Source organism: Stegastes partitus, unplaced genomic scaffold, assembly GCF_000690725.1.
Source record: "Stegastes partitus isolate 25-593 unplaced genomic scaffold, Stegastes_partitus-1.0.2 Scaffold381, whole genome shotgun sequence".
NCBI lineage: Eukaryota > Metazoa > Chordata > Actinopteri > Pomacentridae > Stegastes > Stegastes partitus.
In genome coordinates, this window is record NW_007578112.1 from 240,238 (window position 1) to 264,361 (window position 24,124).

Genomic DNA, 24,124 nt, shown 5'->3' on the forward strand with positions numbered 1-24,124 from the left:
TTAGTATTATATATCTAATATTAAGATGTTCAAGATCAATGAGAAAAAAAAATGTCCTTGGTTTTTTTGCATACATGCTCTTGTTACTGTGGCATTGGTATCTAAAAATGAATCAAGAAGCTTTGAGCTTTCAAATGATGACGTAATAGTAGTCCCATTTTTGAACTCATGCTAAAGTCACATCTGCTACCACCAAACCTCATGGTTGGTCTACAGTGATTTTACACCACAAGTAAACTGCATCAAGTATTAAAATAGTTCCAGGTCTCTGAGGTTTGGTCCTTACAGAGATGTGTTTGTCAGGTCACAGCAGCTTCAATCAACTTAACCAAACAGACTAAGATACGAAGAGTTTGTTTGAATCGTACCAAACTGGTTAAATGCCAGAACTGTTTAGAGAAAGTTGATGCTGATGTAGTACCTCAAATTCTAGGACCCTAGAAAGCTCAAACTTTACCTCTGAAAGTATCACACCTCAAGTCACTTTTCCTCAAGTCTTTCTATTGTATGAACTCATTGGAATGAGTTCAGTAAAAAGAATGATATGAGGAATCCTTGCTTGATTGAAAAAAATCTTTCATGATCAGCAGCAGTAGATGCTTTTTTTTTTTTTTTTACAATTCTTTTCAATTCAATTTTATTTAAATAGCGCCAATTCACAACATGGCATCTCATAGCACATTATGAGGTGAAGACCTAACAAATTTATAGACGACCAAACCGTCCCAAAGTGTTCCTTGGATTCGCTGATCACTGGTTTACTGTTTGGTTTGATCGGATTTACTTAAAACGGTATTTAAATCAAATACAGGATGTTCATTATACCAAGATCAGCAGTTACAGATTAGTCTGTTAGAGGAGGTGAAGCATCTCATGTCTCACCTTCTGTTCCATACCTGCTTGGCTTTGGTAACATTTGTGGGGCAGGACAACCAATTTCACAATGAACTACTCAGGAAAGTCTGTAGATATGCAGACTCACAGAAAGGCCACATAACAACGCTGCCAAGTCTGCATCAGAGCCTTCATACAATTGACGTTTTGGAAGTGCGACAGCCTTAAGCCCTCGTGCACTTTACACCACGGACTCCATGAGTGTGGAGGCTGGAGCCGGGCCCTCGTCCCCTCCATTGTGTTTTTGTTTAGCTGTACGGTACGTCTAGAGAACAGCGTTTTTCTGAGTGTTATCTGAGCTTCACTCTCACACTCCGGCTCCCCAAAGACAATTACCAGTGATCTCTGGGGCCATTTTTGAGCAACTGTTCTAACAGAATTCATACAATTTAGAATGCTGCATATATAAGTGCAGCTTTACAGGCAACAGAAATCCTGCGAGTCATTTGTTCTCCGGATTTATAACCGGGCTCGTTTTCATAAATATTTATGACACCATTGGCCTTAAATGTCATAAAGATAGGAGTTATTTTACAAAGGAATAATGTGTCCCCTCAGCACTGCAGGAATGCCTGGATTTCTTTCTCTTTCTTGGCCGTATTTTCAAGCTTAATTTTACACATGAAATATTTATCTGAATCAGAGATTAAGCTTTTTGATTATAACAGTGTCAGTACAAAAATGATGACTTTTCTGCAGCCTGTGTAGCAAATCCGATTAACATGTTCCTCTGACAAAAGGACGGTGATTGTGCAGGGATTCAAAAAGCATGAATGTCATGAGAGTAGATTGTGGTTGGACAGCTGAAACACAAGACGTCTTTAAGGATAATGATGTTTTATGACCAAATCAACAACAAAAAATCTCTCATTCAGGTCAACTAGATGCAATCAAAAAGGAACGTTCTCGTGTCTGACTGAGGACTTTGACTTGACAAAGTGTTAACTAATATGCTTTACAGAAACACAAAGCTGCAAGGAGGCTCGTAACATTTTCCACACAGTCCATGTGAAATGCTGAGGCCAGAATAAACGAAAACTTTTTAGAGTTCTCGCGAAGCTGAGTCATGGAATTGTATTAAACTGTGAGCAGTCAAGAAACACAAGCAGCCAGATGTTTAGAACGACGACAAACAACCCTCCAGGTTTGTCAGACTTATTAGAAATTTTTTTTAAAAAAGGCTGAAAGCATTTGGTATGATGTAGTTTGTCTGTTAGAGACCCACTTCCTGCTCCGATCTCAACTGCACAACAGTTGCATCCTAAAGACATTTTGCCCCCGAAAGAAATCTCAATCATGGTTTAGATCAGTGGTTCTCAAATTGGGGGTCACCAGATCATTGTAAAAATAAATAAATAAATAAAGCCTACATTTATCAAATTAATTTGTATTAGGGCTGTCAAAATTAAAAGTGTGTGCTTCTTCCCACTCCTTTTTCAAACTTGTTAATATTATGATTTGATTATGTGATATTATTATTCCTTTTTGCTCTCTTTAAAATTATTTTGTATTGTTTTTTTAAAATATTTTTTTCCCTTTCATGTGTTTGAAATAAGTTCAATTCATTCATTCATTCATTTATTTAAAAGAAAATTAATGTAAAGATATTAATCTGTGGAATTAACACATTAGTTTTTAACCCATTCATGGATGAATAACAAAGTTACTATTCATGATATATTAAAAATTCAATTTGGGGGGTCACGAACACAAACTTATGTTATCTTGGGGGTTGTGGCTCAAAAAGTTTGAGAACCACTGGTTTAGATAATCTGAGGCATGTATTATGAAGCAGGTTTATCAAACCCAGGATAGGTTTTAGTTATCTGGCTTAATTGAGCCTAACAAGTGCAGTCACGTGAAGCGGCCAAACAAAGCTGATGATCAAGTTGTTAAGTCAAATCACGGTTTCTGAACCTTCACTTCATTCACATAAAAAGGGCACCGAATTATCACCCACATAGATAAGACTAAATCAATATGAGGATACAGGGTAACACTACTGCTGCAGCTAAAGCAGAAAGGACCGTGTTAATGCTTGGTTCATTTCAGTATCACTGCCCCGTCTTCAGGGCACGAGTGGATCTGACCATGACTACAGCTGTGTATTCCATTAACTCCATTTGCTGCTTAGATGTATTCTTCTTTTGGTATGTGAGACACTTGTAGTTTTATTCTTTGGGTTACATCCCTGGAAGTGTGAAAACAGTCTTGGGAGCACGCAAAGATTAAACGCAAAAAAAAAAAAACTGGGAAGTAGGCTTACTGCAAATCTTAGAAGGTCAAATGGAATCAGGCTTTAGTGTTTCATTCAGTGTCTGTCTCTGCCTTTAGGATTTTATTGGTATTCATACGGCTACGCAGAGGCCTTCAGAGAAATTAAATGGCTCTGAAATCGAAAAACTCCGAGCAGGTTAGGTGTGCAGCAGTCATGTAGCTCATTAAGAAGCGGACCAGTGTTGAAGCCTCACAACCCAGGATTAAACACAAAGTTATCTCTCTAACCTCACATGTGATCATCTCAGCACAGCGTCCCACTCCAGGCGTTGGTTGATCTCCTAAAACTCCCGAGACTAATCTCTATGAATCAAAAAGTAGTAAGTTGCCGTCCAGAGGTTGCCGTCATTTCCCGCAGTGAAGTGAATTTTAAAAACAGTAACACATAAAAGGCGGGAGGGGAGCTGAACGCCACATAAAATGCATGACCGACGGCCGGCTTAAGTCTACAGCCGGTGAGGAAAATGCCTGTATGTCTGTGTGTAAAGCGACTCTCAGGAGAAAGTGAGTCAGGCTTGATGTTTCGAATCTTTATCCAGCAGAAATGTTGTGGAGGGAGCTGGAGTGGGCAGTTCATGTGAGGATATCCAGCAACATCTAAGATCTGCACACAGGATGGTGAGGACTCATCGACAGCTACTGGAATAGTTTAGCTGCAGTCGTTGCTGGAGGTAGATAGATATATAACACCGGATCATTTTAGAAGTGACCAAGCATAAGGGCTGGGCAGTGAAGCTGGAAAATACATCAGGATAAATGTGTAGAAAGCCAGAGATTTGAAAAAAAGGTTAAAAAATAGAACAACAAAACGACAACCTCCAAACAGCGTAGCCCCGCTGTGTGTGTGTATATATAAATATATATGTGAGTTATGAGTGTCGTAGCAGCTGCAGCGGGCAGTCCGTCATCGACAACGCGCCGCAGAGCTAGAAATGCGATTTTCCAGCTTTAATCTTTCAAAACTTTCATGATCTGCTTTATCAGGAATGCATCTCCTGCTTGTGTGCAGGGTGCTGAGAGCGCTGCGTGGTGATTTATTTGCTGCAGCCCCCCAAATTACTCTAGCAGAGGAAAAGAGTGAGAGAAAGAAGGCATGCGGGCAGCGGCAAGACGGCATACTGTACATCTGGAAGTCTCATCATTTCCTTCCCTCGCAGTCGGTCTGCTGCTGCTGCTGCTTCACCTCTTTCCTCGGCATCATCAAACCCCCTCTCTGGCCGTTTTATTTCTGTTTTTTTTTCCGTGCCTCTTCAGCCACATGTGTCGTTCTGTATCTGCGACTCCGTAAATCTCTCGCTCCTGTATGCTTCAGCTGCTCACCTCGCCGTCATAACTTTCCACTCAAAATGCAGCCAAAGCAACAAAGCCAGAATTTAACGAACACTAATGACACACTTGGTTAGGATCGAGATGTTTCCTAATATGTCGTACACCTTTGGCTTTTTTTTTGGCGAGCATTTGTACCGAAAACTGATTTCAACAATGTCGATAATTAATTAAAACCATAAAGTGAGTGATTCACCCTCTTCAAGTCAGTGTGTAATAGATGCACCTTGGCACCACACCGAGTCTGTGTTGGTCTTAATCAGCCTCGCACATCTGGACACTGCAGTTTTACCCCATTCTTCCTTGCAAAGCTCTGTCAGGTTGCATGCGGATCATGACTGAACGGCCTTGTTCAAATCCGGCTGTAGAAGTCTCAGTTAGATTGAGTCCTGGGCTCTGACTGTCCAGAACATTCACCTTGTTGTCTGTAAACCGTTTCTGTGTGACTGTAGGCGTCGGGTCGTTGTCTTGCTGGAGAACAAATCTTCTCCAAAGTCGCAGCTCTCTTGCAGGTCGTCCTCCAGGGCTTTTCTATACATTCGTTTTGCCCTTTAAACCCTCCAGGAGTTGCTGCAGAAAAGCATTCCCGCGTCATTATGCTGCCACCTCCGTGCTTCATGCTTGTGGTGATAGACTTGTGCTCGGTTTTGGCCTAATCAGACCAGAGGACCTTTCTCCAGAGTCTCCCACAGGCCTTCTGCCGAATTTAAGATGTGCGTTATTCAACAGTGTCCTCCTCTTTACCATTCTCACATGAAGCTTTGGCTGGTGAAGAACCCAGCTGTTGTATACAAAGTCTTACCAATCTCAGGCGCTGAACCTTGGAAGCTTTCAGAGAAGTCATGGGTGTCTTGGTGGCTTCCATCAATAGTTTCTTACTTGTTGTTGAGAAATATTCAGTGACTTGGAAATGTTATTGTATGCATTTCCTGTCTTGTGCTTTTTGATTTTATTTTTTATTTTTTAAACTGAATTACTTCTACCTTTCAGACATTACCATGACTTGGCTCAGGAGGTCACAACAAAAAAGGAAGAACACCATGATAGACGTTTAAAATATTCTTTTTTCAATCAAATATGACCAAATTAGACCAAATTAGATAGCCAAATTAAACCTTGGTGTGCCTATGGAGAAAGCCAGTTACTCCAATCAAGCCACTGCAAATGAGAGACAGGTTATTGGACACGCCTCCAAGACAACAACAGCGGTACAGACACTCCCCGATGATCCCACCGTCTTAGTAGTCGGAGCTGGTAATATTTTCGTATCACTTTCAACACAGTTTTCACATTAATGGGTAAAAACGAACAAGCAGCGGTACTTTGAGAGGTGTGAAGTCATTTAGGAAAGAATTTCTCCACCTTTTTTCCACCTAATATTTACCCCAAAACATGACTGAGATGCTAATTACACAGTTCGAGCGTCAAAACACATGCACTTTGCTTGACATTTTCAGATCTACAAGGCAACGAAATGAAATGTCCACAACAATAAAACTGATAAAAAACAGACACTAACTCCTGAAGAATAATGATGCTCACTAATATGAATGTAATCCGAGTGTTTGTTTTTAAGAGGAGCTGAGGTTAGTTTCTTCCAGCTGTTTGGAGCTGTTGGCTCTGAGTTGATACCTGCAGCGTCAGACGGCAGCAGGATCCATATGAGCAGAGAGCTGGACACACAGAACAACAGCGCTTAATTCACTTCTTATATTTATAATTTATCACAGAGAGCGGGTCGGTGTGGATCCAGCAGCAGGTCACACTGTGTAGGTATACATGTCTTCACATCAGACAATTTAGTGTCCAGCTGTTTAGGACTGTTTCTTTGTAGTTTATTTCATACGAGCAGCATCAGATAGCAGCAGGATCCACATGAGCCGCACACATTTATGCACAAAGGAACAGTCATAACTTCATTAATTAGGTTTAGCTGTAAATTATCCCAACATAAGAAACACAGAATATCTGTCTACGCTGATAAATATTCATGAATTATAAAAAAAAGAACATTTTTTTGACATCTATAAGAGATTACAGATCACTGAATTTCATTTAGAGTTTGTCCAACTCTTAGAATCACTATTAAATGAATAAAATGTCTTCTTTTGGTTGTCATTTTAACAGCTACTGGATTATCATCCCACCTCTTACTTCAGTAAAAGTCTCCTTAGAATCATAATTTCTTCTAATTTGCTAATTTAGCACTGATCATCATTTATTCTGATCAATCATCTTTATTACCTTCACCTCATGTACCTTTACTTTACAACTGAATATTTACTTCAAGACTATAAAACACAAAAGCAGTAGCCTTAATGTAAGACTGATTTCATTATCAATTCTTTTCATTAATTAATAATTAGTGGAATTATTGTGATATGATGATGGTGCTGTGTTAGCATTTTACAGCTTTCTGTTGACAAACTATAAAACTTTAATATTAATGACTTGAATGTTTTATCTCTAGAGGCAACAGTTCAGATTTGTTCCTTCTCAGGGTCCATACCGGTGGATGTCACACCTATGTGCTCATTACATTACAAGCATTTGGGGGAAAAAAAGTGAACCCAGTCATGGAAAAAGATTTCAACAACCTGTAAATAGAAGGACTTCTTTTTGTATTTCAGTAGAATTGGGCATCTTGCAGCCTCTCTCTCTCTCTCTTTTCTTTGTCGGGTGAATGCGTGTGCTGTGTTTGCATCCAGGAAGAATGACCTCATCTGGTCGGAGAGTTTATAGGGCGACGTCAGCCACCTCCCCCCTCAGTGTGAGCCCCACGCTCGGTACAGTAGGGACGAGAGGAGGCCTAATTAGTGGAGAGAGAGAGAGTTCTGTTTGTAAGAGAATCCAGAGCACTGATTGCTATTGGTTACAATTACTGATTTGTTGAATGTGTTCCAGTTTAGACCTCAGGTGTAAAGTATAGTTGCTTTAAACATGCATGCTGTACACACCTGATTTAAATCATTTAAACTATCACATCATCCTTAGAACACATATTCTTCGGCCTCTCTTGGTGAGGCTGGAGGATTCTGCTCTTACAGTACAGTAGAAACGTTATACAAGTGAGGATATTCAATGTCAGGAAGAGTTTTGTTTTTATTTATTTATCAAAGATAGTGTATTAAAGAATAAGTTGTTCCAAGCTTTTTGAAAAACTTCCCACAGCTCTCCATGTGGATTTAGGCTGCCCTTAACAAAAAAACGTTATCAAGCTACTCTAGCTTTTTGAGCTGCAGCTGTACATTATGGTTTTAGTTAAAATACAGCTTCTCAGGCGTCCCTATAGCTCAACTAGCTGAGCAGGCGACCCATAAACAGGGATTCGAATCCCGCTCACTGCTGCAGGTCTCTCCCCATTCTTCTTCCCGCTTTCCTGTTTGTCTCTACTGCTCTAAATAAATGGAAAAAGCCCAAAAATATATATTTTAAAAACATATAAATAAAGTACAGCTTCTCCTACATTGCTGGAAAGTGAAGCAGTAAAAAAACAAAAAAAAAAACAAAACCACATTGATTACAAACGTGATACTCCACAAACAAATGTAATCCAACAGAAAATGTGTTTTCCTCAAATAAAAATGCAGTTTAGTTGTATAGGTATGTAATTTTAGGGACAGGGTTGGTTGTACTGCTAATGGTCAAACATTAGGAGCTTTACAAGGAGCTACATTGCTGACCATGACACATTTTTAGTGCCAGTGCTGGAAGACATCTAGAAATTTATTTATTTATTTTTATTTTTTAGTTCTTTTTTGGGCTTTTTTTTTTTTTTGCCTTTATTATAGATGACAGTGGAAAGCGAGTCAGGAAACATGGGGAGAAGAGTGGAGGAAGAGGAAGGACATCAGCAAATGGATTCAAACCAATGGCCGCTGTGTCGGGGAGTATAACCCCTATATATCAATATGTGTGATATATTGACACATATTGACATGTGTGGGATGTGGTTTTGTCTATCCAATGTGTTGATATAGTGCACACAGTTTGTGAGAAAGGCTGCATCATCTAACATTTGTGTCAGATCAGGTGATTCTATCGTTTCATATTCTTCCAATGACTAACTAGCCAGAGATACTTAGCAGACCATGTGTTAGTAATCGACCAATCACGGTTTGTCTTTTTTCACCAGCTGTGTTGTGGAAGTCGTCAATAATAATGGCAGAGAAGATTTTTACAAGTGTTGATCTGTTTGTTAGCATGTGATGAGTTGTTCCAGATAGTCGTCAACTATAAAACATGATACGTAATAAATGTTAAATTCAATTCAATTATTTAGCATCAATTCACAACATACGTCATCTCATAACACTTCACATGATAAGATGAAGACCTTGTGAATTTTAAACAGAGAAGGGAGACGAGCAAGCAGGAAGGAATAATAAAAAAACCTCCGACAGAACCAGGCACAGGGAGGGCAGACATCTTTCTCGGCAGTGTGGATGAAGGGGATCGCAGATGTAGAACAGACAAGCAGTACAAACAGAACAAACGTCGAGTGGTCATGTCCTCGGTGCCTTATGCTCCTCTGGTAGGAGTATATTCTTGTACAGATATTGTGCCGTCTCAACCCTTCTAGCGAGACTTTTTGAGCTTTCATTGTCTTCTCTCCCTTCTCTGACAACTCGATGTAAGCCATCATCTCCGTTATTATCTCCAATATGTCTGATGCCGCTCTGCATTCAGCCTGGCCGCGGCTTCACACATAAGTTTCTGATGCCAAAAGGGATGAGACGAGATGCTGCGTCTCACTGTTTGTTTGTTTTGTTTCTTCCACTGCAAGTGTAGGCGGATGTCGCCGCAGCCAAGGAGCTCTACTCAGATTGCAGTTGCTGCTGCGCGCGTGTCCACTCCTTTCCGTATGTGCTGGTATATACCTAGGCATTGCGTGGAAAACTTGCAGTCTGCTGGCCTTATGCTGTTTCTTTTCAAGCTCACACACCCACACAAACACACACACACACACACATATCCACGCACAGGCTGTATTTTTAGCTGGCTTGGAGCCTGGAACTGTTTATGGGTAGAAGAAAGAGAAGGGAGGAATCAGGAAGGTTGTTGTTGTTCTTGTAGAATCATGATGTTAGCGTGTTAAATGCGAGTATGGCGGCGCGCTCAGGACGTCTATTATCCAACTTGGGAACCATAAAACACCTCTTCGAAGTATCGCTCGGTTTGATTGCTTGATTATAAATAAATTAGCCGAAAAAGGCAGCAGAGACGCACTATTAACAGTTTTCGTAACAGACACACTTGCGATGTAGCAGCAGACTGTGGAGTCCTCTCTTGTGTTTAACAACTATTGATCTCACTCACACTGAGAGCTCAAGGACAAACACCGACTGCTGACGGTACTCTGTATATGTGTGCATTAGCATCTATTATGTCTGCGTGTTTGCATAATTTAACTCATTCCGGATCAGACTCCTTTTTGTCCAATAAGCCGTTTATAACTCCCTGGCCTGATACAGGAATGCGACTTACACGGCACGCCTGACCCGACGTTAAAGAGAAACTTATCATCCCCTTTTCGTGCCCTTTCACATATTCAACATACACATTCAAATCCGGGGCTCACATTCAAATCTCTCCCTCTTTTCAAATTACAATGTAGAATGAGAGTTCTATATGTATGGTTCTATGAATTCTGGATGAGGCGCCGCGTTGTACCTGGATTTCTGCCGCCCGTGGCAGTCAGGAGGAATTAATTTGAAATCTGTGCACAACACCGGCCAACTGACAGCGCCTTATGGTTGAGAGAGGAAGACGAGGCCATGTGACGGATTCGCCTCATGCTGGGGATCCTGAGTTGATGATTTTCTTCTCCAAAAAGGTGAAAGAACAATAAGAAATACAGATTGGGAGCAGATGACGCGATGAAGTGGCTGAAGACATCAGCTACTAACCCAAAAAATGGTTGATCACGAGTGTGAAGCTGCAGAATTCATCATGATTCAAATCAAATTGGTTCATCATCCAGAGAGCTTTGTATGTTTTATAGAAATCTTCCCAATACATTGTATTATCTCTCTAGTTTAGACTTGGCTCGATCCTGCTGCTGGGTAAAAGCTTTATGGACAATGTGTTTTTGTAGGAGCAGCATCTGCAGCTTGGTTGTGCATTACAATGAACACAGATGGTCAATGAGCATGAAAGTTCATTTAGTTCAAGTTGCACTTCAAACATGGGCTTTTTCTGGAGGATTCAGAGGAGTTTCTATCAGTGAATGTATTTCCAAACCTCAGTCATTTGATGAGTGGTGGTGAGACCGTGGGGCTGGGTGGGTATAGCTGAAAAAAGTCTCTCAGTTAGTATCATTAATTATGGTTCATTTTTTATTGATTGAAAGAAAAACTCAAAAAGAAAAAGTGTGAATTTCACCACTTTAGTTTCCAGAGCAACCTACACAGATAACCATTTTAATGAAAAAAACAACAACAATAAATGTAAATAAATACAGACAAATGAATGATTTCCCTCTGATACCCATTCGAGGCACATGGAGGGTGAAGCCGCCACATTGGGCCCCTCTCTGGCCTCCATGAGAACCCGACATCAAGTCTTCTAGTCCTCACAGCTGACTGTGTGCTGCATAAGTGGAGGATTTGGGCGACACAGGGTCAAAGGTGTAGACGGCAAAGCTCATCTTGCAAAGGCAGCCATTAACCTCCACCAGCATCAGGGGAGTTATGACAGGTGACCATGGTTCAGGCGTGTCTACGTAGAAGCCATGAGGACAGTGATGGAGGGTGGAAGGGCACCAATTGTCAAGGAATATGAGAGTTAGTTTGGGTTTGTTCATGCAACTGAGCTTTGCATTTTGTCAAGGCTTGAATCAAATGGATTTAAGTAACACGACTGAACCTTCTATTGAACAGTTTTCCTTTTGCTTTAGACCATGTGCCAATCACCAGGACTTTACCCTTTATGGGGCAAGTGACCACATTTGGTAACTTCCTTGGACGTTCAATATGTCCACCCTGTGCCTCTGCTTGAGGTTGAACAACCATGTGTACTTTAATTTATTTTTAGTTCCAGTATCACTACCTTATGAAAAATGTCACTCAACAAATGTTGTATAAACGCTTTGTTACTGGTTTGCATTGAACTCCACTTTGATTTATTTGTTGAGATTGGTGCCACTAGAACCACCACCCCAAGAAAAATGGTTCTAAATGAACTTGCCAAGCACTTTATAAACACATAGTTACTGGTTGTGTACGTATCATTACCTCAAATTAAAAAGCTTCTAAATAAATGTTTTTTGCAGTTTGTTACTTTTACTTTTATTTATTATAAATTCCCCTTTTTTAACTGTAGACAGGCAAATTACCATATATGGCAACTGTATTACTCTTGATTTGCAACATTTTTTTAAGTCACAAAAGTAAAAAATATCTTGAAACATCCTTCAATAACATTCTGGGGTTGAAATTTTCATTTTCCAAGTAATTTCAAGCAGTGCCCTATAAAGGGTTAAACCTCTAGGTGGACTTTGTTTAGCTCTCATCAGAGGTGATCAGGACGTGTTCAAATGAATCTTAACCAGCAATCTTAAGACTAAACTGGCTGTACTGATCACTGCTGTCACTGAATGAATCAGGAGCTTTTGCCAGTAAATGTCTATTTCATACCGTCTTTGTGGACAGTGATGAGTACTGAGTTCATCATACAAATCTTCGAAAGACTCATCTTAAGTAGCGTGATTAGATTCATCACAAGTTTTCAGTCTCAAGGCGTCTGGATGGACAGAGACCAACAGAGGTCATGAGTTTTGGCAAATTCCTAAATATATTTGATCACAGGTGATGATATCCTCAGTAATGTCAGGCCTCTGTTGTCAGGCTCAGTCTTGTAGAAGATCGTCAGGAATCTGCTGCGAGTGCTTTATCTTGTCTCATGTCCTTCAATCTATATTTTCCAGCAGACAGATGATGCTGCGCAGACAGACAGTCAGACGCCAACACAGACTGTACCCGAAAGCACAGACAGCAAGACCCAACCCAAGAGACTTCACGTCTCCAACATCCCCTTCAGGTTCAGAGACCCAGACCTCAGGCAAATGTTCGGCGTAAGTACGGCAACGTCTGATGCACTTGAAATGAAACTTTGAGATGTTCCACGTCATTTGCTAGAAACAGTTTGAATTTTCTTTTTAACTGATAAATAAAATATATAAAAATCATTCAGCATTACCTGTTTTTCTGTGTGTCTTTACAGCAATTTGGCAAAATCTTAGATGTGGAAATCATCTTCAATGAGCGCGGTTCGAAGGTAAATGTGTTTCTGTTTTATCTAAGTGTGCCTATAAGTAGACCGTGTTCAGTACAGTTTCTGTAAAGTTTGAAGTCATTATATTGTGAGTTTTGTGAGAACTTTACCTTTTATTAACCCTTAAATCTACATTTATAGTAAAACCAAAGTGTCATTTAATCTTAAATAGGCTTAAACAAATGCGAACACAACAGTTTGCATCTGTCATTTTGAGTTATAACAACTTATATTCAAATTATTTTCATGTCAACACAATTAGTCAAAGGGAAAAAATATGGTTTAGCTTAATCAGTGCATTAAAGAGGTGGGGAGAGGTTATCTGAATTGCATTTTAGAGTGCATTACTACAATTCATACTTGTGTCAACTCCTTAAATACTCGCTCTTCTCTCACCTCTGTGAAAACCTCGGAGCAACAAGACTTTATTTTGATTTAATCTAATTTTGACCACATGCTGCTAATGTAAATGGTGAAGTATCACCTAAAGAAATTCAAACTATACTTAGCAAACAAAAACTACAGCTGAACAAAGACGATAACACTTGTGTATTGACTGTCCTTTACTTTGCACGTAACCAGGATACGTCTCTACTCGACGTCTTAAAGCAGCCTTAATAAACTGGCCTAACTTCACTTGACTCAGTGTAGATTTGGAGTTGGAGCAGCAGTCAGGCTCGGTTGGTGACTTTCACATGCCCACAAGAACACAAATACAGACAAGAATGGTGCATTTAATATCTTAGAATAAAAAATAAATTCTGAGCTTCAGTGCAGCATGAAATGCCCAGTCAATATCATACTCAATGATAAACCACATTAATAAGGGACAATATGATTTTGGTATCGATGAAGTTGTTGTACATTGCCATTCAAAGTTAATTAAGAATTTCTCCACTTCATTTCATTAACCAACCAGGGAGTCACAGCTGATCAATACTGTTATAATAAATGTCCTCCTCAGAACAACCTCCTCCTTTTGTACCGAGCTACACTATTCACACACGAACTTTCTTTTAAAGTCTGTTTGTTCCGATTATTTGCTGCTTCTGTCGTCTTATTTGTGGCTGATGTTTGCTTCTTCCAGGTAATTCTGTATTGTGTTTTTTTATGATGCAGTATTTTTAATTTGCTGTATTATGACTTCAAATTTATTTGTATTATGGGGACATTGCAGAAGATGATTTGTATCAAACTGCATTGTATGAAATTGTCATAAAACCCTGCAATAAACACAATCATTTATCGTGTTGGAAACCCCTTGAGGCCTCACTTTACAGGGGCAGTGTAGGTGGTAATTTGGAGGGATTAAAATCAAATAATCCAACAGTCTTGTACTTTTAGATTGCTGCTTCATATATATAGACGATTAAAGCAGAAGCAGCAAATTGTGTCATCTACTCTGTCGTAAAAAGCTACTGTTCTCTGCGATGTTGAGTTTAATATGTACCAAATAACGTTGCTCTTTCCTCTCTCCAAGGGTTTCGGCTTCGTAACGTTCGAGCATAGCGTGGACGCCGACAGGGCGAGAGAGAAATTACATGGCACCGTGGTAGAAGGCCGTAAAATAGAGGTGCATGTTTTCACCTTTTTTCTTTCCGCTTCCTCCTTCTCCCTGTTCTCCTTTTCCTCTTTGTATATCTATATGTGTGTGTTTGTTTCTTTGTGTGGGTGTGTTTGTGTCTGTGAGCATTTGGCAGTCACCTGGCCATCTTTCTCAATACATCAAGCTGTACAGTCATCCGAGCCTCACCATTTCCCTTTCCCTGTGCAGTTTCATTAAACTTAAAACCTAAATCAATGTCGACATAAAACTAGTCCAACATTACTGTATGCGAGAGACTTTGCCTGTTTTATTTTTTCGTTCGTTTACTTTATTGTTCCTTTTTTTCCCCTGTTTTACTTGATTTTGTACTGTCAAGGAGATTGACCTCAACGAAGGTTTTTTAAAAGTGATTCATTCTACCCAGTCATTCTAGATGAACATCTTTGTGCTTTAAAAAGATGACTGTGGATTCATAAATGTTCAAAAGCAAAAGGTGTTATGATATATGTTTAATGAAGAAAGGAGCTTTCCCCCTATCCATGGACAGAGGAAGTACTTAAGAATTTGAAGACATCTGGAGAGCGAAATGCAAGGTTCACATCTAAACTGATTTGGTAGCATGACATGATTACCTGAGTGCTATTCCAGTGTCTTGTGTCCACTCAGAGGAGCAATAGCTAGTCACCACCAGCCTTGAAGCATAACTCTGTCTATTTTTGACCCAATATGAACACGATAACTTATTAATAAGAAGAAGAAGTCAAATCACGACTGGTGTAAATAGCCAACATGCACTAAGTTTCATACCATCAACATTCCAACTGTTGACCATCTTGTAGACTCTACAGAGCGCATATTAAAGTCTAGACCATATAGAAGCTACTTAACGGGCTGCATTTCACAATTGTGCAGGTTTCTGATGGACTGGAACTGTACAATAATCACAGGTTGGGACTTGAAATAGTCATTAAACCCAAGAGTTTTTATGGACCACTGTTGGTTTTGAACACACGTTTGGTATTGAAGTTGCAATCTTCCGTTGCTTATCTTCAATGCAAGACAATGTCTACACACAAGGGCTGTAGTATACTGACATCACAGCTAGTTTCCATCCATCCATCCATCCATCCATCCATCCATCCATCCATCCATCCATCCATCCACAGTCACTTATCCATCTGATTATGGCAGCAAGGTAGCTCAGATGTCCTTCTCCCCAGCCTTATTCTCCAGCTCTTCCTGAGGAATTCCCATACCAGATGGGATAAGTAGACCCTTACGCATTTCCAGTTTTTTGGTCTTCCAAGGGGTTTCCTCCAATTAGACCTCCACGGTACAACTAAGCATTAAGAAACAAAGGTCAGAAGAAATCCTAATCGGGGTCTGAACTTAAAGTCTTTTGGTCTGAGGAAGTAGCAGGCCTTCTTTGAGCTACGTTTAAAGACAAGCTCTGCCACACTGTAAAGGAACCTCGCTCTGTTGGTCATTACCAAAATCTGATGACCCTGATTGAGGCATGTGATTTTTCCAGGCTTAGCTCCCATTCTTTAATAACAGTTTGGCATTGTATGTGCATTTAAAAATGATGCAACATCAACTCGTCAGCTGATCTTGTGTTTCATCTTGGAATTGCATCACACCCCACAACACTTGACCTTCTCCACTTGAAGTATTAACTCCAACCATATGAATATAGCTCATAAATCACAGTCAAAACTTCTACAACACCTCCCTGCACAGTGTGGTGCACATCCTGCATCCTCTGGGAAGAAGTAATCTCAAGCAGAATCAATATTCCAGTCAGCAGTCCCTGGAAGTTAAACCATACACCCAACTGCCTGTAAACTATACTGCTTCTACCATAAGAACCAGGGGTTTTATACACAGCTGTTACTAGTAGTGCCTGTTGCAGAAGGTCATCCTCAGATGACCCACCTTACAGCCATCCAACTTCATCAGCTCTTTGAAAATGCAAAAGTATAACGCTCATCTTTATTTATTGAGGATTAAATGGCTTTTATCCCCACATTTTACAAGATTTTTATGCCCCACAGTTGTGCCAGTTCTTGACCTCTAGACCACTGCGTCATCGTCAGCCACTTAAAGCCAGAAACGGCAAAGAAAACCCGTACAGAGACTATGTTTTTCCTCACTCTCGTGCCTGCTTCCTTCCCCCTTCTCTCTATTTTTACATCTGAATAACGTCTTTAATGTAAAAACAATGCACACAATCCCCACGTTGGCACATTTCCCTTGGTGCCATCTTGGCCTCCAGCCGTTTTTAGACGTATGACTTTGGTGCAGATGGCCCTTCTCTAATTATGCACCCTTCACATCCTTGCTGCTCCAGGTGCAGACCACCAAACTTCTGTGTCACCTCTGCCACAGTTTACCTCCAGTGATCCAAAGAACTCACATCAACAGACTTTTACAATCCTCCAGTGTCTGTAGAACCACTGATGAACCAAAAACTAAACTGGGCCATTAAGTCACTCCAAAACCTCAGTCTCCGACCATATCCTGCAGAAATAAGGAATACAATGGATCCTTTTAAGCTTTCCTTACTGTCCAAGCTATGGCACCACCAAATGCACAAAACCTCTGCAGTTCAGAGGACAGCATTTTAGCAAACCCAAAGCCCAAACACACCATGCCACGTACCCCTCATCTCACTAAGAAACCAAGGAATCTCATTCATCCAATCAACTTCAAACTTGTGGACTGTCAGAGCAGTGCCGCATGTGAAGTTATTTGGACTGGATGTTCTTGAGAAAACCTTAAGAGATAAACATGAGGCAGCAGGCAGTGACTGTGGTAGGGCTGGGACGACTAGGCAATGTAATGGCAACACTGGATCACAAAAATGTTTTTTCCTGCCTGGTCAAAACATCAATTCTCCCAGAGAACAAGCTGCAGCTAAAAAAAATGCCTACGATTATGTGAAGTGCGGGAGTATTTTAGATAGAGACCAACAATGTGGCTCTCTGTAAGCATTGCGAATGGGAAATGACTGATCACATCAGAACAACTGCTGCACAAGCACTTAAACATGGAGGCTGCAGCGATGGGTAGCATCCTCCTGTTGACTTTCTGTCACGACTAAAGGATTATACAGGCTGGTAGGAGTTAGCGTCGCAGTTCTTTGAGCAATTTGCACCAAAAGGGAAAAAACAATCTGGTTTGAATAAATAAATCAATGAAATGACAAGTTACAGCATCATTTTAAAGATGTTAAAGACAATATAAAGATTAGCTGATGTCTTATTGCATGAGATCTGCCGTATAAGAAATGTGGTTTGTGACTTTGTCTGTGGCCGTCTGTAGACTCTGCTGATACTAATACTACAGTCCAAACACAATCACATAGCAGAAGAAGAAAATAAGAATAGTGAATCATTTTTACATTTTTGTTCAAAAATGTAATTCTGAAATAACTCAAATGTGAACAACAACAAAGAGACAATTATCCATGTGTGAAGTAAACAAAGAAGTAAACTTTTAAACCCATTTTCCATTTGATTCATTTTAATGGTGCTAACTGAACAAAAACTGCATTACACCATTAGCAGTCTGAAAACTACAGATTCAGACAACCTGGGTTTCATAAGTGACCAAGCTATGAGCCAATCGTGTCATCTCTAAGGGTGGAGCTTTTGTCTTCTTCTGTAGAACTGGTGTCTGGTTCTAACATGTTTGGCTATGTTACTCCAGTATTTAAATTTGCCACTTTGTGGCTTAGAGTAATTTTACAGTGCTTGAGTAGAGTCATAGGTGAGCTGGTGTGCTTGATCTCCAGTTAGCAGCGGATGAGTGGGTGGAGGAAGAGAAGGGCACTTGATAGATCCACACATTCCAAAGCAGGCAATAGTGTAGAGTTATATCCAAGCCACTGTATGGTAAGAATGGATTATTTTCATGGGGGAAAAAAACTTCAAAATATGTAATTCTGATACACAGAGACAGGATTTTTAGGGGTTTAATTAAAGACTCCACTTGAGTAAAAATACTGATTCCCCAGTGCTGTGAAAGGGTTGCTGTAATATGCAGCGCTCAAATTAATAAATGTGTCCCTTTGAATTTGGCATCTAGTATTTTCATCAAAAGCACCTAAAAAATAGGGTCCAAAATTAATATGATGAATGTTATTATCACAATGAAGTCGTGTCATGGAACTTAACTGAGGATGATTAAACGATTGAATAAAATACCGACATAATGATGAAACAAATTATTGGTTTTTAATTTGTGTAAATTGCTTCTTATATTAAATAATTCATTAAAAAAAAATGAATAATTGATCATTTTGGAGTTCTATTTATTGACTTATTAAATTTTTAAAAAAGCAAAAAACTATTGTTACATGAAAAAAAAGCAGCTCTAGATCGTGTTAAACTCAGAGCCATGTAGAGAGACAGTTAACCCTCTCTGTTAGTGGTGCTGTACCTAATGAGGTGTCGGCTCGGTTTAGTTTAAATGTTAACGCTTTAATAACCCAGTGCAGTCACTGCTGAGCGAGGCCTGGTTTGGATGTGTGATTGGTCACTGATACTGAGAAAGCTGCAGTCCGATACAGGCGAGCAGCTCCTCAGGACAAGACTCAGCAGTCCACCAGCATCTAAATGAAAAGGGCCGATCCTTTGAGAACCAGCAGTGTGCACATTCTGGACAGCGAAGACGGATGGTTTTAGAGAGGAGTAAAGGAAGCCACCGATGTTAAAGTGGAACAGTTATCTCTAAAAGGGGGGAGGGGATCTACGACGATGGGTATTTGGTACTTACAGCTCTGGGATCCCTCCCCAAGACAGTTTCACCACCTTTCACACTAAGAGTCATAAGAGTCTGGTCGGTAATGGGCCATGAGAAGGAATACCTGGGACTCCCCATCAATCAGTTAGAACTAAGGATGCCTCTTGGATTAGAGGTGAAACAACTTTTCAGATCTTCTGGATTTGTTGAACAGAGTCATACCAGAACACATGAGGTCTGCAGAGGCGGTACCCTGTAAATCCATCCTCTTGTTAGCAGCTCACATTCACTATACGGAGAGCTTAGTCGGCCCTTTCTTCACCACTGGGACTCACAATGCTTGGTGCTTGTCTCAAGTGTCACTGAGACAACATAAGAAAAGCTTCTCTTTGGCCACCACAGCACCATGGAAGATGACATTTCCTTGCAAAAAAATTGCGCCAAATTCAACTTTATAACCCGACGTCTCTGCATTGACACGGCTGCTACTGGCCTGGCTTTGCTCAGATGAGTTTTCTCAGAAGCTGGTGTTAATGCTGCCTTACTTTAGCACGTGACTCATTGTGTTTGTTGACATCCGCCACCTCTGATTACGAGTTTCTGTAGAGAAGTTAAGTCAGTATATGAGTAGACGCAACATAACAAGAGGGTTCAGTGGTATAAATGGCCTACACTCAGATGTCATTATTAAATAAACAAAAACAGGTAGCCACCCAAACTTTCTAAGATAAATACGACTTTATATCACATTTGCATGTTTTTGTGTCATTGCAGATCCATCAAACTATGTATTGCAGAAAAATGCTGTGGCTGCCATACACTGACTCTAGAAGACTCTATTCGAGAGCTCAGCCAATATGTACTTACCTCAGTAGTTAATCTCCAAGTCAGTCACTCTGACTGTGATGGATGAAGACAGCTGGTCTGGACAAAATGGTCGGAGTTATGCTTTAAGAAACCAGCTAACTGCTTGTATGGAGAGAGCTGAAAGAGAGAGTTTGTGCAGTGGAATGATTACAAAGTTTTCTTGGCTACCTGAGTAAGATGCTGCTTATTCCTTTCTCATCCCCCCCTCCCCCACCATCCTTCCAACGGTAGCTTGTTTAGGGCCCCATCCAACACAGTTACAACGGTAACAGTACACAAACAAGTGGGCGGGGCCAAAAGGTTTGGGAATGGTAAGTGTGGGCGAGCAAGCCATTCTGCCAGCATTTCCTCTCTCTCTCTTCCTCTCTCTTTGGAACGTTTGCAACGCTAAAACTCACGTGACATTTCTTTTTGAATTGTGGTTGAGTTGATGCTGTATATTGACATACATATTTTTCTTGCGTGTCGGCGTGCGTGTCCATTTACTAAGTGTTCTCCTGAAGCTGCGTGTGCGAACGATACTGACTGAGATATGAATTCGTTTGCACATCTATCTGAGATTGTTGAAACCCTTTTATTCATTTATTCTTTTTTTGTTTTTACTTTGGAAGACAATGCACCCTTATTTTTTAATTTATCCTGTTAGCTGTTGTTTGAATTTGGAATGATTTGATTGGTTATTGATTGACTTGGTTGATTTATTTCAGTACATCTATTTCCTTTGGTTATTTTTTTGTTTTTTGTTTTTTTGATCTCAATAATTATTCTTGCAATGAATTAGAGAGGCTGTTGTCTGAGTGTGAATGCTTTGTATTGCTTTTCGTCACAACAGTTCTTCTCACATTTTAAGGTTGACTGAATGTTGCATAATGCTCCCAACATATTCTCTTCTTCCCCTTCTCCCAATGTCATTTTCTTTGTCTGTTTTTTCCTCCTCCTCCTCCTCCTCTTCACCGCATGCATCTATACATTTACAAAACATCATTTTTGACAGTGCATCTGTTGTTTCTTTACTGTTGTCTGTATGTTATCGAAATGTCACTATGTCAGGGAGAGCATGCCGGGAAACGTCATAAGACAGTAACTATGCAAATGAGAAAGCCAACTGATTTCTTTTGGATGTGTTTCTTTTTTAAGTGTTTCTGAATGCAATTTCGAAAACACAGAACTGATATGGGTGTTTGCCATGGTACATTGTACTGCTTTCTTTGTTTAAGACTTAGGAGACTATGCATGCAGAACTAGTCTAACAAGTGCAGCGCTTCATGTGGACGTACAAGTATCTTAACTCATGGAGCTATCTCTTTACCTGCTGTAGGTCAACAATGCAACAGCCCGAGTAATGACAAATAAGAAGACTGTCAACCCATATGCAAATGGTAAGGCTACGTCGGTGTACTTTGGAAGCTTTAATGCTTCATTGTTTGATAATGGATGTATAGAATAAGACCATTTAATTAAAGCCTATTGTTGACATACACTAGTGGTCACTGAAGCCATATAGTGAGTTCAATGGAGGTCATCTATGTATATTCAAGACAAATGGACTTTGTGTGGTATAACATGGTGTGTATACCCAAGTTCTGGTGAGTCGATGTCATCGCAAAGCAAAAAGCTTTAGTCACATGGTGGATATAAGACGTACAACTCTTGGAGTCTAGTTAAATCCATCACCAAGGAGTGGAAAGATGGTGACACCGCTGTAAATCTAACAGGAACAGGACATACTCAGAAACTGAATGAACAAGCAACAAGGAGGGACACCACCAAGTAACCTGTGACAACCGTAAAGGAGTTTCCAAATGGCCCAGTTACACCTTATCGCTGAGAGTTAGTGACTGGAATTCAAAAAGGCTGTTCTCATCGTCATTCATCCCCAGTTATTGTAAAGAAGAATGAAGAAAAATTCCATGTGTCCAGATGTGCAAAGCTGAAAGAGAACCGTCGACTATCATGACTGCCACTGCAGCCAAAGGGGTGTCTCCTGAATTCCTATTGTCATACATACTATGTAGTTTGACCTTGTCTTTTGATTGGTGTCAAAAAGAAGCCATGCTTTAACGTGATTTAACACCAACCTTATTTACCCCAAGGAGTTAATGTTTATAGTAAATTGAGGAATTTTGTTGTGTACATTTAAAATACAGTGAAACTTCGTCAAACAATGTGTCTTCCTTTATGGTTTTAGTGGTTTTGAGGAGACATTTATGAGCAAAATTGTTTAATTGAAAGCAAAACGTACAGCAAGGTTTAATTTTTTTTGCTTCACACTGAATTTATTGAATAATTTATCAACAGTATGAGCTCGTCTTCTTTGTTCTAAAGCCAGAAAACCTGCTCAGCAGTGTCAATTTTGGATATTTAGTTTAAGTCTTTCAACAAAAATGTGAGTTTAAGTCAAGTTTTACCCATTTGATTACTAATTTTTGCTTTTTCTAGTCACACTACTAGAAACATTTTAGTGTAGTTTTCATCAGTGACATTTTAGCCTCATTTTTTCATGATTATTTTGATGTCTTACTTATTCTTTGGCCACAGATTGTTGCCATCTCTGTGCATCTCTGCTCTACAAAGCAGCAACATCTCTAAGAAGATGATTTACTTACTTGTTCACTAAATGCTGTTGATCTGTCTGAGTGTAGCTTGGGAAGAGATGGATCATATTAATACAGTAGTCCAATAGTATTTCTATGGTGAACATCTGCAGGAAGCTTTAGATGAAGCACCATTGTCAATCCTAGGACTGACTCATTCCAGCAATAAAATAACATTAATTTTACAACATTGATAATGTTGGAGTAGCTGTGTTGGAAGCAATGTTAGCTTAGCTTTTCATAAATGTTGGCTGCTGCCTGCCTGTTTGTTGTTTGTCTCAGTAATGTCAGATAACGTCACAGCCTGACACATGACATCACTGACTGTAAGCAGATTCTTAATAACGGCAGTACAGCAGTTCAAACTGATAAATCTGTTAGAGACGCTTTGGGCGGCGGAGGAAGATTCTGCTCATCTGGAGCTGCACTGTGTGATCCCACAGATGCTCCAGGTCACTGAAGAAGACCTTACATGAAGAGAATGTTGTCATCAGTGTTGTTGGGTTATCAACCTTTTAGTTGGCACACATGCACCTAAAAACATTGTATAAATCATACACATCTCTTTTTGAAGCACTTGTTGAGCTCTGTGAAGTCTACGCTGGTCAATTTGTAGATTTTAGGAGTCACGTTACATCTTTTTGAGCGTAGAATGTGAAGACTAACAAAGGCATGGAGCATTACACATGCCAGACAAATGAACGGTGCTGCCAAAGCTTGTTTTGTAGCATGAAAGACACAAAGTTGGGTAACAAAAGTTTCGTCTTTTTAAAACTGTCAACACTTAATTGAATGATATCCATACGCAACTAGTTTCCACTGGTGAATGCATTTATGTAGGCAGTATTTTGTGGACAAAAACTCAACCTTTTAGCCAAGTGGTCTGAAGGAAAACTAGATTTCTTCTCCTCCTCCTGGCTCTGTTTCAGGCTTTAGACAATCTAGTTTACAATGAGAGCTTTTGCCAGATCCTGGGTGAAGCCACAAATTAAAGTGGACTTAACTTGACTGTCTTTGCATGTGTGAAGCATGTACTCATCTGCTGGAGAGGGCTTAGGACAGGGAGAGCTGCAGAAGTACATTTTCAAATGCCTCCATATTTCTGCAGCTTTATGGCATCTCTACACTGACTGTATATGGAGTGTAGGTGCTGTGGGATGTGTCTTTTAGTGGCTTAGCGTTGTCACAAAACAACACAGTGAGCTTTTATTTTAGGATCACTGTGTGTTAAAACTGTGTGGTAAAACTTCCATCTTCTCACTGAGTTGAAACTTGACACTACAATGAACTGATAAAGTCACAAAACAACCCCCTGATAGTGGCAAATAAATGCCAACAGGGTGATCACGGCTCCAAAGTGAAAGACCTGTTTGATGCACAGTCAGGCCGTTTTAGCCGACAGGTTTCTATACAGTCGAGCTTTGCACACCTCAGATTATTTTCACGTTTGCAGCACAGATCTCATGTCTGCACCGCTAGCTCGCTGCTCACACAACTGGTGTAACTACAGTTACTGATTATAATGGAAGTGTAGCGATGCAGCATCTGGTCCTCTGTCAACGTCTTGTTTCAGCTCAAGACAGTCTTGTGATGCTCGTAT

At 40.1% G+C, this 24,124-nt stretch overlaps 1 protein-coding gene across 1 annotated transcript in view; it reads left to right on the forward strand.

Annotated features, from left to right (window-relative positions):
* rbfox1 (RNA binding fox-1 homolog 1) overlaps nt 1-24,124 on the forward strand; it is a 159,623-nt gene that overhangs the window by 92,971 nt on the left and 42,528 nt on the right. The window contains exons 3-6 of the mRNA XM_008284947.1: nt 12,425-12,571; nt 12,721-12,774; nt 14,252-14,344; nt 21,249-21,309. Of these exons, the coding sequence (XP_008283169.1) occupies nt 12,425-12,571; nt 12,721-12,774; nt 14,252-14,344; nt 21,249-21,309 (355 nt within the window). The remainder of the gene's footprint in view (nt 1-12,424; nt 12,572-12,720; nt 12,775-14,251; nt 14,345-21,248; nt 21,310-24,124) is intronic.